Raw genomic sequence first — 21,787 nt, 5'->3', positions numbered from 1 at the left:
CATTTAGGGTCGACGGGGGTCTGAACATAGCAAGAGTGAAGCTAGGCTGATAGATTTGTCGCAGACTGCTGTAGATGTTATATATATTGTCCTATAACATCTTTATCACATTATTAACATATTACACAATCAGAAAAAACATAATAATGTAGCATCTAATGATCTAATGATATAAGATCTTATTGACAAACTGGAATGATATGCAAGACCGAAGCTTTTGGCAAATTAGCAGTAAAATCTGTTACTTTGAATCTCCAGCCGGATCGGATCGGTGTGGGGATTATAGAAAGGATGTGTTTATGGTCATTCTACGGAAGGTTTTTGCAGGTTTTTTTAGGTTTAGTAGTTCTAAAGATTTACAGCAAATTGTAGCTGTCGCGATTATTCTCCTCCGTGACTTGGTGAAATCTTTGTAAACTTTCTGAACCACCCAGCCCTGTTACAGCATCTTCAGGACCTTCAAATAGACGATTACTCCGCCAGCGTGGCAGTTGTCTTGCAGAATCACTCCATCAATTCTGTTCTGCTGCATGTTATATTGCGTAAGTATACCTATTGCGTTTTACGGATCTCGGACGATAACCCATCTGCAGAAGCTACGTTTAAAGCCAATTATGATATAATTTTAAAAGGTAGTATATACTTATGATGTTACATAATCACTATTATTTGATGAGATAAGGAAACAATATTAAAAAACAGTGTAAAATGTTTTACGTGATAGAGATATTATACAAAGGATGCCCATCCGTGTATGAAAACGTCCATTCGATTTTTGGTCAATTTTCAATATTTTGAAAATTGAAAATTGATTTTTTGCAGCAATTTTCAATATTTCATAAAGTTCAAAAAGTGAATTTCAAATTTTGATCCAATTTACATTTTTTTTTTCACGCCAAAAAAAATTGAGAATTGAATATTCATCCAGTTTTCACTATTTTTCAGTCTCAAAAAAGATTGAAAATGTAATTTCGGTCTATTATTTTTAATTGAAAATATGTTGACTTTTAAAATTTATTAAAATCCCAATAGGGGTCAAAAGGGAATGGCACTAGTGAGGAGGCCTGGGAACTAAATCCAAAACACAACAAATTAACACAGGTCAGATGGATATCTATTTATAATTTCGTATAAAACACCCCTGCTCCCATGAGCTGGTGGAAAATAAAACTTCACCGGAGTGAGTCTGATAAAAGATTAAAATTGGCTGCGGGAAGATTTTAAAAGAAACTTTCCACTGGGGTGGAAAATTGAGCCTTTTTTGATTGGGACCTTCAAAAAGTACGTACGCCCGAGAGGTGGGAGGGGGGGTTACTGCCAAAAGCGTACGAGGGGGGAGGGGGTTCCTTGAGGAGAATTACGTACGCTCGTAATTTTTCCTAAACTGTCTTTTTTGAGAGAAAAACGCAATATTTTCACATCAAAAAATTGTTTTTGCGATTGTTATTTTTCATTTCTCCTTTGGTATTTTTGTTCATCTTATTGATTCTTTTAATTTCTTGAGACTTTGTTATAAATACGATTGGATACCTACATATTCTACTGTTACAAGAGTTTCGACTCTGGTTAAGGGGGGGGTGTACTAAAAAGCGTACGTACGCTGAAGTACACATAAAGCGTACGAAAGAGTACAAGGGGGGAGGGGGAGTAAAAAATTTGCCGTTTTCAAGCGTACGTACTTTTTGAATGGTCCCTTGGTGTAAATTTCGATTAGGTTTTTGGGGATTACTCATATGGCGTTCTAAATCTCCAGATCTTTTAAACGTACACTTTTTTGTGACACTTTTCTACCTGTTTTTTGCCAAGTGCAAGCGTGCTTTTTGACCGGCTAGCCTGGTTTATATAAAATTTCACCGGGGCTGGACAGCTTTTATTTCGATTTCTCACTGGAGTTGAGATCACTCAGCTTCAATTACCTGGGGTGAGTCATTTCTTCACTGGAGCTTAAATTTAGGCTATTTTTTTTCAGCAGGTTATTCACCGGGGCGGACCTGACAGGGACACTGATTTAGGGGTGTTATAAATATGAGTTTTCAAATAAGTAAATCTACGACTCAACAGTTGGATTCGTATAACAATTATTGTATTCTGTATCGTATCATAACTGCACACATGTTTTCTTACTCCCAGATCCCCAAAGACAAAAAGTTGTGTTGTGAATTTAGTTCACAGGCCTCCTCCCTACCACTAGTGCCATTCCCTTTTGACCCCTATTGGAATTTTAATAAATTTTGAAGGTCAATATTTTTTATGAAATTAAAAATAAGACCGAAATTACATTTTCAATTTTTTTTAGCGTGAAAAGAAAAATTAAAATTGGATAAAAATCCAAAATTAAATTTTTGAACTTTTTGAAATATTGAAAAATGCTGCAAAAAATCAATTTTCAATTTTCAAAATATTGAAAATTGACCAAAAATCGAATGGACGTTTTCATACACGGATGGATGCCTAAGCGCAAGCAACAAACATTGCCATTTCAGACCCCCGTCTAATCTAAATGATACATCATCATGACAGAAATGTCACCCACATGGACAAAAAATTAAAAATTGAAAATTGAATCTCAATTTTTCTTTTTTCAATTTTTAATTTAAAAACAAAAATAAAAAATTGAAAATAATTGAAAAAAATCAATTTTCATTTCATTTTTATTGTGAAAAATCGAATGGACGGAAGTATACAATCCGTGTAGCGAAAGTATAATTGAATTTTCTTTTTAAAAATGAAATGAAAATTGAAAAAAATTCAATTTCCTTTTTTTGATATGTGAAAGAAAATTGAAAAATAAGTCAAATTTCTATTTTCTATTTGAAATAGGAAATTGAACTAAAATGATATATTTTAGGAAATTTTTGGACGAGTTGGGGCGCTCGGGGCGCTCCTCATCTTTGGTAGTCCAGCTTTTTTGCATGGGAGCCACCACGTTACCCAAATCCTCACACTGCCAGGTCATTGCATCGTCCGGTCCGTAATTCTTATCCGTGTTTCGAATCGAAAGTTTTTCTTTTTAAAAAGGAATTCTAAATTTGAAATCTTTTTTTCTTTTTTCTTTTCCAGAAGCAAAATTGAAATATGAACCAATTTTCTTTTTCCTATACTAAACAGAAAAGTAAAGTTGAATCGCGATTTCGTGGGTGTACCCGGGCGTTTTTTCTCCTCCTCCACCCTTGTCCATTGTCTGTTTCTCCTGCTCTTTCTGAACTCCTGCCAATGCCAACACATTACAACTAAAGACAAACGAGAAAGACACTGGTGCTGCGATGTCATTCGTGACAAGAAAGAGCAGAACAAACAAACAGACAGACAATGAACAAGAGAGGAGGCCCCTGTGGAGAAAAAAAACGCCCGGGTACACCCACGAAATAGCGATTCAACTTTATTTTTCTATTTAGTATAGGAAAAGGAAAATTGGTTAATATTTCAATTTTGCTTCTGGAAAAGAAAAAAGAAAAAAGAATTTCAAATTTAGAATTCCATTTTAAAAAGAAATTACGGACCAGACGATGCAATGACCTGGCGGTGTGAGGATTTGGGTAACGTGGTGACTCCCATGCAAAAGAGCTGGACTACCAAAGGTGAGGAGCGCCCAGAGCGCCCTAACTCGTCCAAAAATTTCCTAAAATATATCATTTTAGTTCAATTTCCTATCTGAAATAGAAAATAGAAATTTGACTTATTTTTCAATTACCTTTCACATATCAAAAAAAGGAAATTGAATTTTTTTCAATTTTCATTTCATTTTTAAAAAGAAAATTCAATTATACTTTCGCTACGCGGATTGTATACACGCATTGATTTCCTTTTGATTTCTGATTTCTTTTTGATTTCTTTTTGATTTCTGATTTCTTTTTGATTTCTTTTTGGTTTTTGATTTTTTTTTTTATTGTTTTTTTTTTTTTTTTTTTGATTTTCATTTGATTTCTTTTTTTTTTTTTGATTTCTGATTTCTTTTTGATTTCTTTTTGATTTTTGATTTCTTTTTGATTTCTTTTTGATTTTTGATTTCTTTTTGATTTCCTTTTGATTTTTGATTTCTTTTTGATTTTTTTTGATTTCTGATTTCTTTTTGATTTCTTTTTGGTTTTTGATTTTTTTTTTTATTGTTTTTTTATTTTTTATTTTTTTTTTGATTTTCATTTTGATTTCTTTTTGATTTCTTTTTGATTTCTGATTTCTTTTTGATTTCTTTTTGATTTTTGATTTCTTTTTGATTTCTTTTGATTTTTGATTTCTTTTTGATTTCCTTTTGATTTTTGATTCTTTTTGCTTTTGTTGCTTTTGCTTTCTTTTTTTTTGATCTCTTTTGATTTCTTTTCTTTTGCTTTTTTTGATTTTTTGCTTTTTGATTTATTTTTTTTTTTTTATTCTTTTTTGATTTCTTTTTGATTTCTTTTTTTTTTGATTTCTTTTTGATTTTTGATTTCTTTTTGATTTCTTTTGATTTTTGATTTCTTCTTGATTTCTTTTTGATTTTTGATTTCTTTTTGATTTCTTTTTGATTTTTCAAAAAGGTGTACGTGATTTTTTTCAGTGATTTACCCCTCGATTTATACAGTGTGACTCAAATCTTAGAATAATAGAAATGTGCTCAGAATGATTGAAATAACATTAAAACTGTCGTTCAATCAATAGATATTCTATTCCTAAGATGACTGAAGAGGTGTTTGAGATTGAAATATTCAGTACGAGTTATAAAATTTGGCATAAATTATGAGGATTTTACTTTCTTTAGAAAACTTTGTCCGTTTTTTTGGGACACGCTGTAGAGTGTGTAGTGAATGATATTAGTAGGCATAATGGAATTAGTGGGGCCCGAGAGGTCGGGGGTGAAAATGTAGTTTGATATTACACCCCCTGACTCAATGATTGTGAGAATTATCTTGGCAATAGGGAAAAGGGGAAAGAGCTAAATATGCCAATGATGGAGATTGAAATTTTTCTTGCACATTAGGGATATTTTTGGTTGAGATTTCATTTTATTTTCTATTTTGATTATATTTTACCTCTTTCTACCGGTTTAGAATGGGAGGGGTCTATTTTAACAACGTGATGCTTAAGTAGCAAACAGCAATAGAAAAACGGGGATTTTCTGATATACTTTCCTTCTTCTTAATCCTCCTTTATTGCAGTTTCGCAATGGTGGGGGTAATAGGGTATATAAAAAGCTCTTTGGACAAAACTCATCAAAGTTTCATTGTAACCATTTGATGAAGTACATTCTCTGTTTCTTGTTTGTATTTTTGTTGTTGTTTTTTAGTTTTCTTGAATCTTGAGTTGTGTTACAGTCAATACTCTCTAATTCGACCTTCTACTATTTGATACGCTCCATTATTCGGTAATATCGAACGCCATTGTCAACAAGAAAATTCGATTTCCCTTGAAAATTGAATCAGACACCCCCGTGTCACAAACCCACCGGGACCCCAACCCCACTGGAAAATTTGGCACATTTTTCGTCCCCGATGGGAAAATGCCCTGGAATTTCAGCTCCACTGGGAAATAGACTTTGATTTCATCCCCACTCGAAAATTCTCTAAATGACTAAAAATTGCACTCTAAAACCATCCCTATTGGATTTTTTAACCTTAGAATAATAGAATTTCTATCCCCCCATTTTTATCCCCACTGAAGAAACAAGTTCCACTGGGGCTGTGAGACAGGGTTGTTATTAGAGTAATTAGAGAGTGTCAACTGTATTTAAATATTGAGTGCTATCAGAAAAAGTGAACTGACAGACCTGGTCTGTAGATTGAATTATTTTTTTTTTTAATTTTCAAGAGACTTCCAGGGTCCGTTAGTTTTCAGGGCTTTACGACCTATGGAAATATTCTAATCTGATAATTGAATCAATTCGATTTAATAAGTCAATTCTTTCTTTTGTGACATCACAAATTTAGACACGTTTTTTGGACCAAACAATTTTCAGGTCCAAGAGTTCTAAAAAGTTATTGCTCATTTTTTAGCACATTTTGTTTTAGAAATCGAACAAAAAGTAAATTTGAAAAGACCCCTTTTGCCCTAAATGTTCTTTACCTGATAAAAAATTAAAAATTTTACAAAGTCAATTTTGATTTTTAACTAAATTTTAGTTTTTAAAAGAAAAACTTTGAATTTACTTCATCTTATCTCTATTTTTCTATTTAAACTTTTTCATTTATGTTAAGTTCAAAATGAAATTTTATTCAAAGAAAAACTCGCTTTTTCCCTTTTAATACTTATAAATGATTCATATTGAACATCAGTCTTAAAAGTAACCGTCGCTTGGTCATAAAATAAAAATCCCTCCATGACTCAACCATTTTACTTTTATAAGAAAAAAATCATAAGAAATTACAACTAGCATCGAAAAAAATTCGGGATTGGAATTTCGTGTAATTAAAAAAAAAATGAGCGGGAAAATTTGATTACAGCTTCATTTTTAATGCAAGTCCGTGTAAGTACAAAACAGAATTAAAAGTTTTAGAATCTTAAGTTTTTCATTCATAGATTTTAAGAATTTAGCCTAATTAATATATTCGTTAAAGAAATTTTTTTGAATATTTCTTATAATTGAAGAGATAAACCGAAGAAGAAATACAAAGAATAACTCCACAGGGATGTCTGTTCATAGCTTTTTATAAAGAGAAAATCAATGGGCCGATTAATTAATTAGTTTTTGTAGAGCAGGGGGGACCCCTTAGTAAGACCTTTTGGAACTGAGTAGGAAACTTAAAAAGTAAAAACATTGAAGATCATACTGGTTTAGTTCATACGGCATCATCAGACGGGCCAGCAAGTTAAGAACAGAGCGAAACAAATTGTGGATTCACTTTTTAATCAAGATATATTACAGTTAGGGTATATTATGTATTCGCTAGTTTTGATAGAGTGTATCAAGTAGTAGAAATTTTTAGACACCCCTGTGTCACATACCCGCTGGAACACCAGCCCCAATGGAAAATTTGGCAAAAATTTCGTCTCCGGTGGGAAAATACCCTGGAATTTCAGCCCCACTGGGAACATGACTTTGATTTCATCCCCATTCGAAATTTATTGTTTTAAAATTGTACTCCAAAACCATCCCAACTCGATTTTTTAACCGTGGAACAATAGAATTTCTATCCCCATTGGGATTTCAATAAGAATTTTCATCCCCACTGAGGAAAAAAGTTTCATTCGGGCTGTGAGACAGGGGTGTTTTTAGAGTTAAAATATGTATTGACGTACACGTTAAACCCGAACTCTGAAAAAGCAGAGAGAACGGTGTTAAACGTGCTACTGGGTGCCGAAATTTTGTTGCCGATTTGATTTAAGAAAAATTCGTTGGCATTTTTGTAATGACTGTTAAGTATTAAAGACAAAAATTTTAGAAAATAATTTTTTACTTTTCGTAACAGTCTCCCTGCGTTCGAGAGGGAGCCAAGAGGATAGGGGGATGAAAACAACTTGAAATTTAGTCTATGAAAATTTACAGCATAAAAAAATTAATTTTTAATTTTTTTCTCTTTTTTTCTCTACCTACGCTTTCTTTTGACAGAAAGTCGAAAAATGGTTCTTCAAGATGGCGTAAAACGTAGCCTTCAAACCACACTTTGACGTCATCAAAAACAAGGCTAGGTGGTTTTACACCATTGGGTTTGAAGCCCCGAAAGGACTAGAGAAGAATCTTCAACCTTTCTCAAGCAAGAAAAAGCCTTAAGTTTTTTTCAAACACACGGGTCAAGTGTTCTGGATGGGAAAAATATAAGTGGCTTCATTTCTCCATTCGGATCTAGTCCCTTTGTTGCTTCGAAATCAATATTTTACATCCTTGGGAGCGAAAAGTGACGTCAGTATATCTTTAAATTTTAGAACTGGAGAACCGGGGATAAAACGAAATGACAAAATGACGAAAACAATAAACAAAACGAAAGACTTTTGAAATAAGACAATCTTTTTGTTAGATATTTGAGTAGAGAGAAAGTGGAATTCGACTCGAAGCCCACTCGAAGAAATTGCTTGATTATGTCGATCAATGGGCGCCTCTTACCCGTATTCTCCAATTCCCTCTTGACATCTTCATGATTGGAGTAATACTGCTTTTATAAAATTGTTCTTATAAAAAAGGGAATATCACCAACTGAAAGAACACAATAACATATTGGTCATTCTCATCATTAGATTTAAAAAAATACATTTGGGAATAAAATAACAATAAGACGGAAGTGTTATTTTGTTTTCTCATTTAAAGCTTCTTGTAAGTCATAAAAGTTTTGTATTATTAAGTATGTTATGTCTGCTGGGCAGGCCCGAACTTTCAATCAAAGTCTCCTTCAGAACAAATGAAAATTTTTTTTTAAAGCAAAAAGGTTTTTGCTTGTGTGAACTTGTGCAAAATATTTTTGTATACTCTGGATGTGGACAGATGATTGGGGTGCTGAAAATGATTTTTTGTAGCTTTTTTGTTTATAATCAGAGTAGGTATAATGGATTACCTATCTAACACCCCTGTGTCACAGACCCGCAGGGACCCCAGCCCCACTGGAAAATTCCTTGATGGGAAAATACCCTGGAATTTCAGCCCCACTAGGAATTATACTTTGATTTCATCCCCATTTAAGATCCAATGTGTAAAAATTGCACTCCAAAACCATCCCCAATGGAACAATAAAATTTCTATCCGCGTTGAGATTTCAATAGGAATATTTTTATGCACTGAGGAAAAATTTCCACCAGGCTGTGAGACAGGGGTGTCTTAAAGGTACCAAGAATTATCTTCGAATTAGAGTTAGAGAAAGATTCGAATTACAGAGAATATCCTACTTCACCTTCCAGCAGAAAAGACCAATGTTTTGGTTCGAATTATAAAAAAATTTGAACTATAGAAGTTTGAATGAGAGAGAGTTCATTGTATATTTTTTTATTCTAAGGCTTGTAAGCATGGTAGCAGCTGATATAAAACATCAATTTAATGTCCAATTAACGTTTCTTTTACGTTGGGTGCTACCTAAGATTGTTTTAAACACTCTTCGAACACCCATGTATCACATAGTGTCCTTTGGAGAAACCAATTTTCCTATTTTGGATTGGATTTCAAGATCTTAAATTTAAACCCGGTGGAATTTTTTTTTTCGACTCCGGTAGCGGTAGATTTCAAAACGTTACCGGTTCACTGTTGCACGTTTTTTTTAAGAACATCCAAAATTTTTGAATGCCTCGGATGTTCTTAACTTTTTCAGATTGAAGCCTAAAGGTGTTCTTACCATGTTTTTATTTTCACCATTTTTGGGTATTTTTGTGCGTTTTTCTAAGAAATCGGGTGTTTTTGAGTCCACAAAGCAGGGTCGGATACAGGGGGAGGCTATAACCAATGGAGGAGAGTGCACTTTATTATCGTATTACCTTATATGGAAACTAATTACTCTCCATGAATAAGAGAGCTTACCTCCTGTATCCGACCCTGCAAAGCCTTAAAATGTTCTTAACTTGTTTTTAAACATTTTGGCCATCGAAGCCTCATGCTCTTATTTAGTTTTTTCTTATAAAAGCACTTGTATAGGGTTGTTTTCGAAAGACATTTTAGAGGGTTTTATCACTTTCTTGTTATCTTTCTGATTAAAAGTAGAACATTTTAGTTCATTATTCTTTTAGAGAAAGTCTTGCTGGGATTTATTTTTTCAGGTGATTTCAGTTAGTTGATTAAAGGTAATTTATTCCAAATTTACATATAAGTAATTCATATATTTCCAGATTGAAAAATAACTCAAAATCAGAAATTGATAAAAGTGCCAAACAAGAAATTTCCTAAAAAATACTGGTAGTCAGTCTGAAAAAAAAATCAACTGGAAACCCTGGGTACTATGAAAGACGTCTCTTACGCATGTACAGAACCAGAAGAACGTGAAGAACTTCTCAACCATAAAACCATGGCAACCAGCCCTGTAAAAAATAATACTGAAACCACAAGTGATTTGGAAGGTAGAAATGATCTCGAAAAGTCTCCATCTGAATCATTAACGATAGAAATACCAATAGAGGTACAAAATAATAACAATGACGTCAAAACACCAAATGAGGAATTGGCGCCCAATGACATTGACCCAAACATGCAACCTTCGACGTCTAGAGACTGTATCGTTGATATAAACCGTACCAACAGTGTGGAGGCTAACTTGGAATCAAAGTATTGTTTTGAGACTGTATCCTTGTGTGAACCGTGTTGTCGAGTATGCCAGTGTAATGGTGATGAAGAGATTTTAATAAGTCCGTGTTTATGTTCAGGCTCCGTGAAATGGATACACGAAAGTTGTTTGATACAATGGATGAAAAGCTCGTTGAAAGATTCATGTGAACTATGCACCAAAAAGATTAAAATCACCAAAAGAAAGAAGCCGTTTACTAAGGTACATATGATTGTTTTGACTGTTTAGTTTAGTAATGAAATTAAACATTAGCCTTGTTAACTAAGCCCGTATTCACAAGGCTAGGGCAAACTTTTTTCCAAAATTCACGCATTCACGCAATGTTTTTTTAATTTTTCACGCAATTTTTTTGTTCACACAAAGCTTTCCGATTCACGCATCCACGCAGTTTTTCTTACTTTTCACGCATTCACGCAAGTAAAAAAGCCTATTCACGCAAACTGCTGGGGGCCCATTTAAGAATTTTAAGTTTGCCTTGGAATACTTGGAATAGTTATTCAGTCACAATTTACCATCAGATTTATGTAACTGAATTAGACTAGCTTAGATTTTTCGGTTAGAATAGAGAGTATAACTTAAAAAAAGCATACCAAAATTTAGGTGAATAAGAAACACTTTTCGCTTAGACCACCACCCTCCTCCCTGGGAATTTTTCTCGGTTTACCCCCTGGAAATTTTAGTCCACCCCTGTATGGATATAAAATGGAATGGCTCAATGAGTCACAATACTATCATTTCAAGTCCAACAATGTCTTTTTTGAGAGAAAAAGGAACCCATCGATTTCAGTGAGACAAAGGTGTTCCATATGAGAAACTCTGAATTGATTTTCGTGGGCCCTTGTGTTGTGAGTTTATCTTAATTTCTCCATTCTTTTTTACATTTTAGTGGAAACTTCCATCTCAACGGCCGACACCTGTCTTATGGGTCCTCGTGTTCGTTACAGCAATAGCTTTGAATCTTGCTTCCGTTGTCAAGGATGCTTCAAAACATTGTGCAACAACGCCATGTCTTGTCTTCTATGCAGTCGGTATCATCGGTGTTATATTAGGGACATTATTTTTAATGTATTGGAGTAAGAGAGCTAAGGTGTTTATTAGTCATTGGGTCGAGCTAAATGAGGAATGGGTTATTGTCGTTGATAACGAAGACCAGAAACTTAAAACTGGCTCTGAATGGTCGGCGAATTGCGACTTGAGAAAAGGTCCAGATGGGAAATCAAATTCCTGTAGTGTGACTATTAATACTTAAATGGTTTTGATGGAGACTAAAAAAGTTTGGCGAATCGTGTAACTCGCACTCTAATAGATTGGAAACTGTTGAAACATTTTCACAGAAAAAAAAACTCACCGTGACTTTTATGGTTGATTTACTGATATATTATATAAAACACTACATATAGAGCTATTTTGTCCCTGGCTGAATCAAATTAGAAGACCATAGTTCAGTACCGGCAATTTGAACAACCAATCCCATTTTCTAGGCCTCCTCGATTACAGTTCTCTATGTTGAATTCACCAAAAAATTAACGTTGTTTTTTCAACAGAACATTTTTGTGTATAATCGTACACATTTATTCCAGCTGGTACAAAACGTCAAAACAACGTCTATCTAACGTTCATAACGTCCTAATAACGTTATACGAACGTTGAAACAAAGTTGTGAGCTAGCTGGTTGTTGGTAGAACATAAAGTTGAAAGTTGGTCAAACTTAACAAAATATATGAGTAAGAGTTTTTAATCCGGTGTGAATATATACTATAAAGTACTTCTACTTTAACAAGATGGTACTATATCTCGTGTTTTTAGTTTTGAATGAAAATTAAAAATGTAATTTATGATCCTCCATAGCTCCTTTAAACCTTTAAAGGGCATCTCGTGTTTTTGAATCTGGTGGGCTTTGTTATCACATTGGGCTCTTCAAGAAAATATTTGTACATGGGGGCGGTGGATTTATTGGATATATTGTCCGGAGGGTAGTGAAAAATCTACAAAGTTTGCCTTCATTATGGGGGAAACTTTCTCTGTTTATGAATGTCTGGGGGGGTCAACTGATGCTTTTCCGGAGGGTAAGATTTTTTTTCTGGGGGGTCATAATTCACAATATCTGGAGGATAAATTTCCAAAAAATGCTAGATCCTCATAAACCCTTCCCCTGGAAGAGCCCATTTAATTACTTCACCAAATGCAACCCACAGAGTAAATGAGGATTGGTGCTGGCTATCAACTACCCCAAATCAGGGATATGATGTAGTAGTTTTACTGTAGTCTATTACATCATTTTTCTGCGCAAACAGATCTCCTGGATGAAATTTATTCTGAAAATTTTCGCAACAAAGTTGGAAAGATTGAACTAAGATTAAAATGGTTGAAAAAAAGATCTAACTATAAGCCTCCGTTTCAACTCCTTCTTTTAATCCCTTGTTGAATTAAATGTCTCCTTTATTTTGTATAAACGAAATTATATATCATTTAATAGATCATATAACATACAATTTATAAAACTGAAAATTTATTGTTCAAAGTGAATTTAAAAGACATTTTAAATCATATGTAGATTTTATCTATTTTATACGGAAGCCCGTTAGTGCCATTTAGATTTTTCTTGAATTTTTTAACAACGAAACTAAAAAAGTTGACGACGAAAAATAGAAAATTGACGACGAAACTGAAAAAATTGACGAAGAAACTTCGACAAAAACTCTAAATGGTACTAATGGGCTTCCGTAATTTTACTATCAGCCTGATATTACTTATGCTTGATTCCCAAGCGTTATTTTTCATCGCTGGCGTAATAAGGGTCGGCGTTAATTCTGGACCGGCGTGAAAAGAGCCGATAAGGTATTCATTATTATACAACACTGCAGTGACTTTAAAAGTTGTGTTACTCTTTTTTCTAACCGATGCGACAGCTGCAACAATTAATCGGTTGTCGTAAAAGTGACGTACCTTAGGGAAAAAATTTTTGCGGCAGGAAAACTTGGCGGATTTGTCTGCTGAAATCCACCAAATTAAGTTCCCGCCAAATTAAATTCTTTCGGCCATCCACCAAATTAAATCCCCGCCAATTTTAATATTTTTCTTTTTATGTCCGATTTTTTCATCAATGTTTTCACCCTGATTTTGGATTTGAAAATCCGTCATCCGTCGAATTAAATTCTCGCCAAAAGATTTGCTTTTTCCCTGATCCGCCAAATTAAATTCACAAAGGTACACATTTTTTTTTTATAAGTAAACCTGATTTAGTGGTAAGGGAACAGGTCTGGAGTTTCTTATACTGAGTTACTTACCTATAGCTATAGTTTAAACGGCCGGCTTTTTATCGCTATTCTAATAGTGTTAGCGTGTGCGAAAAGTTGGTAGGAATTTGACAATTTAAATTTTTGCTTGAAAAAGATTGAAAGAAGTCATTAAAAAATTGAAGTTAAAAGATGCATTGACCTTAGACAGTGTTAACTTTCTGTCCACTTCAATTCACAATTAGAAAAGGCAGGACTAAAATTGGGCCCTCTCTAAACCAGAGATTAGCCTTAATAGCTGTTGAATCAATCAAAAGCAAAAAGGAATACATGAATAGTTTTCTAAGAAGTTTTTTCACTAAAATAATTCAAAAATACCTAACCTTTTCGGAATAAATAAACCCCTAGCAATAAATAATGTAATAAATATTACAATAAAAAATATTGAAACAAAATGTAAAATAAAAAGAACAATAGCTAAAAGTGCTTTTTTATTTTTATTTTTAATTGCTCCAATATTTTGAATTTTGAACTTGTCTTAGAATTTTGTGAACGTATTAGATTGAGTCTTCAAGGATGCTATGGTCGATAAATGTACGTAATTTGAACGTATTTTTGAAAGGTTGCCTTTTCAAAATGTTACAAAAAGCTGGTGTTACTGAAACCTTTACATAGCTGGCTCTCTCTAATTTAATTTTCAAGAGACCAAAAATCGAATTGAAGAAACTCAAATTATAGAAAGATTTGAATATTAGAGGTTCGAATTAGAGAGTGTTGGCTGCAATCATTAGTACTGTCGATTATCGAAGAAAAAATTATTGGTCCAGCGCGCAGCAGAATGGACGTTTAAAAAGCAACTGATCGAAAAGATTTTGTCTTTGTCGGGGCCTGTGCGCGCAATAAATTAACAAGTCCAGGCTAAACCAACCACTGATCTAGAATTTTTGCCCCGCCGACCCACGCGATGTTTGACCTATGTTTTGGATTGAATTGGTAGTAGAGTCAAATTTCTCGGTTAGATTAAAGGGTAGATTAAAGGGTTGTTTCAGGTAGGGTTAGGGCTAGGGTTGGGGATGGGAGTTAACCCCTGGTTAGGGTTTTAGCTCCCGGGTAGAGTTTGGAGTAAATACCATGTGTATAAAGAACTTTGAACTCCTTACTGCAGTTGAGACTCGATGGCCGAGTGGTTATCGCGCTGGTGGTCTTATCATAGGTGCGTTGTATATAGTGGGTTCAAATCCCATCAGCGGCAAAAGTTTTGAAATTTCGGGAAATGCATCAAAAACTTTCAAAACTTAGCAATACAAAGACAGTGTTAAAGAATAGAAGCTCAGAGTGGAGGATAGGAAGGAAATTTTTTTGCGTCACTTAAGGAACCCGGTACGAACGAAATTCGGTTAGTGCCACGTCAGCTGGACCTTCACGCCGCTCCGGCTTCTTGTTTAGTATTTTTGCTGATGCATGAAATTGAGACCTCGTCTTTGTATATCAAAATTAGGTTATTATTTTTACTGCCTCTTTTTCTTATTGAGGACGTTTGTAGAGTTCTCCACGATCGCAGCAAACACGGGGGCATTCAGTTTTCATTTCCCAACGTTGAGATCCATATCGAGATTGACATTCTCCGCGTTTAGCTCTTGATTGACAATCATATCTTGTATCTTTCAGGTTCATACATTTTTCAGTTTCAGGACCTTTGCAGGAACCACACGATCGGAGGCAGTTGTATTTATAGTTATACGAACGGCATAAGCCTTTGTTGAACTGAACGGCAATGCAAAATCCCATTCGGTCTCCACATGCTGAATAGACAGAAATAAAAATTTTAAATCAGATATTTTAAAGTGGCCGAGTACAAAGTACAACTCTTTTGTTAAGCTGGGAAATTAAGTAATTAACTCTGGCGAGCATTTGATTCTAGGGTAGTGAGTTCATATGATAACTTTGCATCTAGGGCCGGTAAAGGAAATATTAATTAATCGTATTTTGTGTCTCTTGGGTGAAATTTGCCGTCGGCAATAGTTTACACATATATTTCATGAGTGTGCTGGAGACACTTGCAACAGGCTCGGTTACAGACTGGTAAGCCAAAGGTACTTTATCATAATAAGGCATATTTACACTGTAAATTATGAGATTCTAGCTCAAGATCGAATATTGTGTAAGCTATTACAGGATAAATTTAGGTTTCTGCTCATTCTCTTAAGAAATTGTTTATTATTTATTTATTTAGGAGTATACATAGAGGTCTGCAATTCAGATTCAACGCAATAATCTCTTCAACTTTTAGAGAAAATTTTTTGATTCGAAGATTGCCGAAAGATTCAGATATTCTTACCTTGTCCTGGTTGTTGTGTTGTGGTTGTCATTTTGGTGGTCGTTGTAGTTGTTGGGCGCTTCGTTGTTGAGGTAGCGGTCGTTGGCTTTTTAGTAGTGGTCGTTGTAGTTGTTGTGGTCGTTGGTTTCTTAGTGGTGGTCGTTGTCGTTGTTGTGGTGGTCGTCGGTTTTTTAGTGGTGGTCGTCGGTTTTTTAGTGGTGGTCGTCGGTTTTTTAGTGGTGGTCGTCGGTTTTTTAGTGGTGGTTGTTGTGGTTGATGTGGTGGTCGTTGGTTTTTTTGTTGTGGTTGTTGGTTTTTTAGTGGTTGTTGTAGTTGTAGTGGTAGGTTTGACGTCACCGCAGTATTTCAAATTGATTTGCATGATATCTTTCTCAGATAACTTATTTCCACCAAGTGATAACTTAGGGTTAGCTTTCCATTCGATTGTGTTTCCATTACCATTGCTGAAAGCTCCTCTGAAAGAAGAAAAATTTAGTTTGATAAGCTCAAATAATTTCTCCGTAATACCCAGCTGGCACACAACGTCAAAACAACGTCCATTTGACATTCATAACTTCCAAATTACGTTATTTGAACGTTAAAACAACGTTGTGTGCTAGCTAGGTAATAGTAATAGAGATTCTTTAGACATGATTTTGGTTAAATAAAAGCTGAAAGGAGAAAACAGACTTTAATAAGATCATGTAAGAACCAATGTTGGCAATATCTTACTTTGAATAATGCATAACAGAAACTCGATCATATTCAACACCAAGACTGTTGATCCTCGATGCAATCTTGAAATTGTGCTCACGACCTTAAAAAATAAAAAAAATACAATAAAGTTACTTGCAAAATAACTTATAACCCAAATAACTAACGATTTTTCCTGATTAACAATTACAGGATTCTCATGTTCAAAAACACGTTTTTATAATGAAAACTCAGATTTTCCCATTTGCCCACAATTTCACCGTGAACTTTTTTTCCGCTCAAAGCATTGTTGGTAATTTTCGGGGGTCAAATCTGAGTTTTCACGTTAAGCCGATATCGTCTATTAGAGACAGATCGCATATGGGGACGAAAGAGGCAGTGGATCTCCAATACTTCTAAATGAGTTATTCCGGAAAAAAATGAACCCCCTATATTGTGGAGATCATTTTTTGGGAAGGTGAATCCCCCTTGAATTTTTTCTTTAATTTTCATTATTTTTTCCAGGAATTTCTTGGATTTTTTTTCGCATCTTTTGAACCACCTGGATTTCCCATCTCATTTTATTGACAACCTTGGATTCTTACACCACCCTGGACGTCACATCTCCTCAGCATAAGGGGTACAAACTATTTCTGGAATAGCCCAATAGTTCTAAAAATAATATTGACTGAAAAGTTTGTTGCACATATACGAGGCTGCATAAAAAATCAAGGCTTGAGATAAGAGAACAAAATTATTTACCTCCAACGATATTTTTGGTGATGATATCAACGTATTGATCACGATCAGGTCGACTTTGTTCATGGTAAAATCCAATAGCATGAAGAAACTCGTGAATGATTGTTCCCTCCCATAAACATCCATTTCCGATGGAAAGACTTTGTCTACCTCCTGTCATGCCAACCATTGACCAGCAACTAGGGGAAAGTAAGATCAGGTGATAAAGAGTATGAGATTCGATATCTGACTTAAAACATATTATTGGGCTCTTCCAGAAAAAAATTGTACATGGGGGGTGGAGGATATAACAATTTTTAGTAATTTACCCCCCGAACAGGGTGACTTTTGGCCCCCCGGACAATAGGTTTTACCCCCCAGACAAGCATCTGCTGACCCCCTGGAAACCCCAAATTACCCCCGGACAGAGTAAATTTACCCCCCGGACAAGGCAAATTTTGATGATTTTTTGCTGCCCCCCCGGACAAAATATCCTCCACCCCCCATGTACGAATTTTTTCTGGAAGAGCCCATTACAGAGAATTTTTCTTTATAAAACATACCAACCATAGACCAACAACTAGGGAAAAAAAGATGAAGTTCAGCATCGGATCAATACACTCCTGTCTCACTTTCCCGATATAGAACTTCTTCCCACAGTAGGTATGAAATAAATGTTTTATCAAAATACCAATGTGGATTGAAATTTTATTGTTCCAAGCTAAAAGAACCAGTGGGGGATGTTTTGAAGCGCAATTTGTTATATTGACCCAGCTGGCACGCAACGTTGTTTTAACGTTTAAATAACGTTATTTGGACGTTAAGAATGTCAAATGGACGTTGTTTTGACGTTGTGTGCCGGCTGGGGAGTTTTAAATGAGGATGAAAGTCAATTTTCCAGTAGGGTGAAATTGTAGTGGACCTATTACTGGTTGGGACGAAATTTTGACCAAATTTTCCAGTGGGATAGGGCCCATCGGGTCTGTTACACAGGGACAAATTGACAGAGATTTTTAAAATTACTTTCAAGCACTTGTTAAAACAGAACTGGTCATAAATTTCTCCCTACCCTCCACTTCTGATGACTTCAACGTGATTCTTTGGTACATTTGATGCTCGATATCCATATTCCACAAAGTTCATACAAGGAGCTGCTTGCTGGATCTTATTGACTGCAGCACGAATCTTGTTCTTCTCCACTGAGTCTGAAATAGACAGAAAGAAAGATCAAGTTAACTCAATGGGGATATACATTGTATCCAATCATAACCCCCCTCCTATAACAATGTTCTTGGCGATGAAAAAAAGTAATTTCGGTAATTTTTGTTGGTTACCATCAAAGTCATAATATTTGAGAAAAAAGGGAAATTCCAACACGAAATCTTACAACCCCAAACGATTAGGAAGCACTCTAAATTAGGTTGGAGGGGTAAAATTTTAACTCTGAGTTTTAGCACTAGACTTATGACTTAAAACGTTAGGATCTGAGTATCCAAAAGTCCAAGAATGGTCCAATAGGGCTCAGAATATAGCCTGGAAGTTTATAAACCCGAATAAATTTATCAATTTACCAAAAGTGACTTTCTCGCCCGAACTTTAAATTGCTAAAAACGTGGAATTAACCAAAATTCTCAAAATATTTTGACCAAAATGTCAATGGAACGAGGTGGTATTGGAATGTAACGTTGATATAAAAATGTCTTAAAAAGTAACCTTGATAGTTTTATGATTGAACAATTGCTCATTTATTATTGAAAATATACTTACCATAAACAGTTGAGATGGTGTAAGGAACAATGCCGTTTGGCCATTGACCCCAGTCTTTTTTCAAAGCAGCGTTTTGCACTTTGACAATATCACCTTCTTCGAAATGTTCTTTATCGAGATCTAAATGGAGAAAAAAAACATATTAAAGTTCAAAATAGGCTTATTGAACCCAGCTGGCACACAGCGTTGTTTCAACGTTTATTTAACGTTCACAACGTCCATATAACGATTGGCCAATACGCATTGACACTATCAGACAAATTGCAGAGTCTATCAACAAGAAGATCGAAAGTGTGAACTGGTATAAAACAAATAAATTAGGTATTTAAGTAATGAAACAAAGTCGTGTATACCAACCTTTATTAGCATCATTGATGTAGTCAAATGCTGGATTCTCTTCCCCTGGATGGTTCAAAGGATGACTGCGTATGAACACAATCATACAAAGAAATACAAAAATCTTCATCATATTTGAATAAAGTGAAAACTATAAAACTTCTTCACAAAGATATCTGATTCAAAATATCTTCTTAAAAGAATCTTTTTACAATTTTTCACTTCACCAAAAAAATATACCAAAAGAATGGCGCGCCGATTTCGCTTTTAAGCTTACAATCCTAAGGAGCGATTGTAAGATAGCGTTCTGATTTTCAAACCGAATTCATTGCACTTTATATACCAAATTTGATGCTTAACGACCGGAAAAACTGAAACAATGTTTCTATTGGCAAACTACGTAGACATCGACGCGTGTGCCGTCACGCGTCTAATTGACGTAATGACGTTCATTTTTACCGTCGGTCGGAAGCAATTGGTCAGCTTTTTCTTATAGCGGGAAGACTATTGAGGATTTTTGCTGAATAAATTCGGTTTGTACACTTGTGATAAATAATAATTTTTCCTAAACTTTTTATAGAAAAGAGACAAGACTTTTTCAATGCTCATATCATCTTTTTTGATAGTTTTAGGTTCCAGCTCTTCCAATTTGAATGGGATTCTCAAAGAAATTTAAGTCTCTATAACAATACTCAAAATTTCTGAGAAAAAATCATAAAATACTATATTCCAAGTGGAGTTTTTCATGAAGAATTTCGATACACCAAGTAGTAGTAGTAGCCATAACCACTACTAGCCCCGGGGGAGAAAGGGACCCAGGCAAAATTGGTACGTGCCGCTCGTCAGTGTCACTTTTTTAGGCTCTGAAGATATCTGACAGGGCCAAATTTACTAATTTTCAAGATGTGAATTTTCAGGGTGGAAAGTAGAATTTTTTTCAATTTTTGGTCTACTTTCAGTCATTTTTCACTGACTTTTCAAACTTTTCATGGTGAAAACAAGAAAACATTTTTTTCTGATAGGGTCCAAATTTTCAGAAAATTCTTATCCGATAGGGTCCACTTTTCAAACTCCAGTGGCATGTCTCCGTCGTCCGTCAAGGTCAGTGCCCCCCCCCCCACCGGGTTGCTAGAACTTTTGTCTGATATTCCGATGGCGTATTGGCGGCCGCCCATGCTAAAGCTCTAAAGGAGCGGGCCAATATCCCATCGGAGAGGGATAGTAGTCGTCCATTGATGTGCCGACATAAGTCTAGCCCTCATTTTGGGGGCCGTGCTGAACGCTTAAAAATTGATTTTTTGAGATCTGGCGCCTCAAAAAGACCGTCAAACCACTGTCGTTAGTTACCATGTCATGAGTATGGGTATGTCGGCAAAAATTACAAACAACATGGCTGATGTTTTCAAAAAATGTGTGCTGTATGGTTGTTTTTGGTTTCTTTTGATGGATTTTTTGTAGTTTAATTGTACTTTTCACTCCCTGAATATTAGTTTTAGTATCCAGTATTGAAAATTTTCCCGACCTTCAGAGCTTTAGCCTGTCGGAAGAAAATTTCTACATCGGGTGCCAGATTACTACAGCTTTAAAGAAGGGTTGTGGGGATGTCTTTGCCAAAAGGAATTGACTCCGTGTTAAAATGTCTTTTTTATCTCTAAGGAAATATACAAAACGATGCATATGGATGTACTGAGCGATTAATGACAAATTTCATCATATACCACAAATTACTTCATAAAGTAATTATCTTTCAACAAAAATTGTTTCTCGCAGCGGTTTGATTTCTTTTCGTGATGATTCCTGGATGCGGTTTTCTTAATGGTTTATTATCAGGAAAGTTTTCTTTTTACTGGGAGATTTCCTGAAAGTGACGTCATTTTGAAGAAATCACGGCTTCCTTAATGCCAGTAAAGTAAAACAGTCAAAAAATCAAGCAGTATAATTAAAGTCTTTCTAAGAGAAAGTACACTGTGTATCACGGTATAAAAGGTGAGATATAAAGTTTTTGGTGAAAATATTTGAAAATCTGATTTGAAAAAGTTGCCTTGACATCGCCAAAGATTTTTAAGGAGCGCTTTTTTTTGCAGAAATTCAGCTTGGAAGGCTTACACCCCCCCCCAAAAAACTCTGCAATTTCGCCCACCTATCACTTTATTGGCGTAGTAAACCTCAGTTTAAATGTTCACCGTGGACTTCTACATTTGGAGCTTTAGAAAATGAAGAAGAAGACCTTTTATTCTTTTAGTGCTAGAAAATTTCTTTTTGGTGCTTTGAAGCATATTTCAGTTACACAATTATATAGAGACTCAGCATGACAAAAAGCTACCATTTTAAATAGTTGCGTTTATCATTTAATTTTTCTCAGTCACTGATAAATTCGGTTTTCAAAATTTTATTCATCAATATTCAAAAAGGAGAAAATTTAGATTCAAACTGGGCATAGCAATGAAGGCTTCGACCTTTTATATACCTATTTACCCCCAGCATATCGGATAAAGCTGGTATTTGATCATTACTTCCTTCACTACCAATCCCTTTTC

At 34.9% G+C, this 21,787-nt stretch overlaps 2 protein-coding genes across 2 annotated transcripts; one reads left to right on the top strand and one right to left on the bottom strand.

The window, feature by feature from the left end:
- The first annotated feature begins 9,709 nt into the window (after positions 1-9,709).
- On the top strand, positions 9,710-12,707 carry LOC136802396 (E3 ubiquitin-protein ligase MARCHF2-like). The gene is made up of 2 exons (XM_067059134.1): positions 9,710-10,364; positions 11,050-12,707. Exons 1-2 carry the CDS (start codon positions 9,822-9,824, stop codon positions 11,410-11,412), a joined length of 906 nt encoding a protein of 301 aa, XP_066915235.1. The 5' UTR covers positions 9,710-9,821; the 3' UTR covers positions 11,413-12,707.
- Positions 12,708-14,766: 2,059 nt separating this feature from the next.
- Positions 14,767-19,572, bottom strand: LOC136802388 (zinc metalloproteinase nas-14-like). Its single transcript, XM_067059126.1, has 7 exons — positions 19,272-19,572; positions 18,915-19,034; positions 18,217-18,352; positions 17,172-17,347; positions 16,449-16,533; positions 15,738-16,192; positions 14,767-15,201 (listed from the first exon to the last, which is right to left on the bottom strand). Exons 1-7 carry the CDS (start codon positions 19,381-19,383, stop codon positions 14,924-14,926), a joined length of 1,362 nt encoding a protein of 453 aa, XP_066915227.1. The 5' UTR covers positions 19,384-19,572; the 3' UTR covers positions 14,767-14,923.
- Between the last annotated feature and the right edge of the window lie 2,215 nt (positions 19,573-21,787).

This window comes from Clytia hemisphaerica, unplaced genomic scaffold (genome assembly GCF_902728285.1).
Source record: "Clytia hemisphaerica strain Z4C2 unplaced genomic scaffold, Clytia hemisphaerica genome assembly, whole genome shotgun sequence".
NCBI classification, from domain to species: Eukaryota; Metazoa; Cnidaria; class Hydrozoa; order Leptothecata; family Clytiidae; genus Clytia; species Clytia hemisphaerica.
The sequence above is the reverse complement of the archived record's forward strand: the minus strand, read 5'-3'. Positions and strand labels throughout refer to the sequence as shown.

Bases quoted from the DNA above. Each gene is read 5' to 3' on its own strand.
- LOC136802396 (XM_067059134.1), top strand. From the start codon at position 9,822: ATGAAAGACGTCTCTTACGCATGTACAGAACCAGAAGAACGTGAAGAA. The intron at 10,365-11,049 runs GTACATATGATT...TTTACATTTTAG, and splicing joins GAAAGAAGCCGTTTACTAAG to TGGAAACTTCCATCTCAACG.
- LOC136802388 (XM_067059126.1), bottom strand. From the start codon at position 19,383: ATGATGAAGATTTTTGTATTTCTTTGTATGATTGTGTTCATACGCAGT. The intron at 19,035-19,271 runs GTTGGTATACAC...TTCTCCATTTAG, and splicing joins CATCAATGATGCTAATAAAG to ATCTCGATAAAGAACATTTC. The intron at 16,534-17,171 runs GTAAATAATTTT...TTATTTTTTAAG, and splicing joins CACCAAAAATATCGTTGGAG to GTCGTGAGCACAATTTCAAG.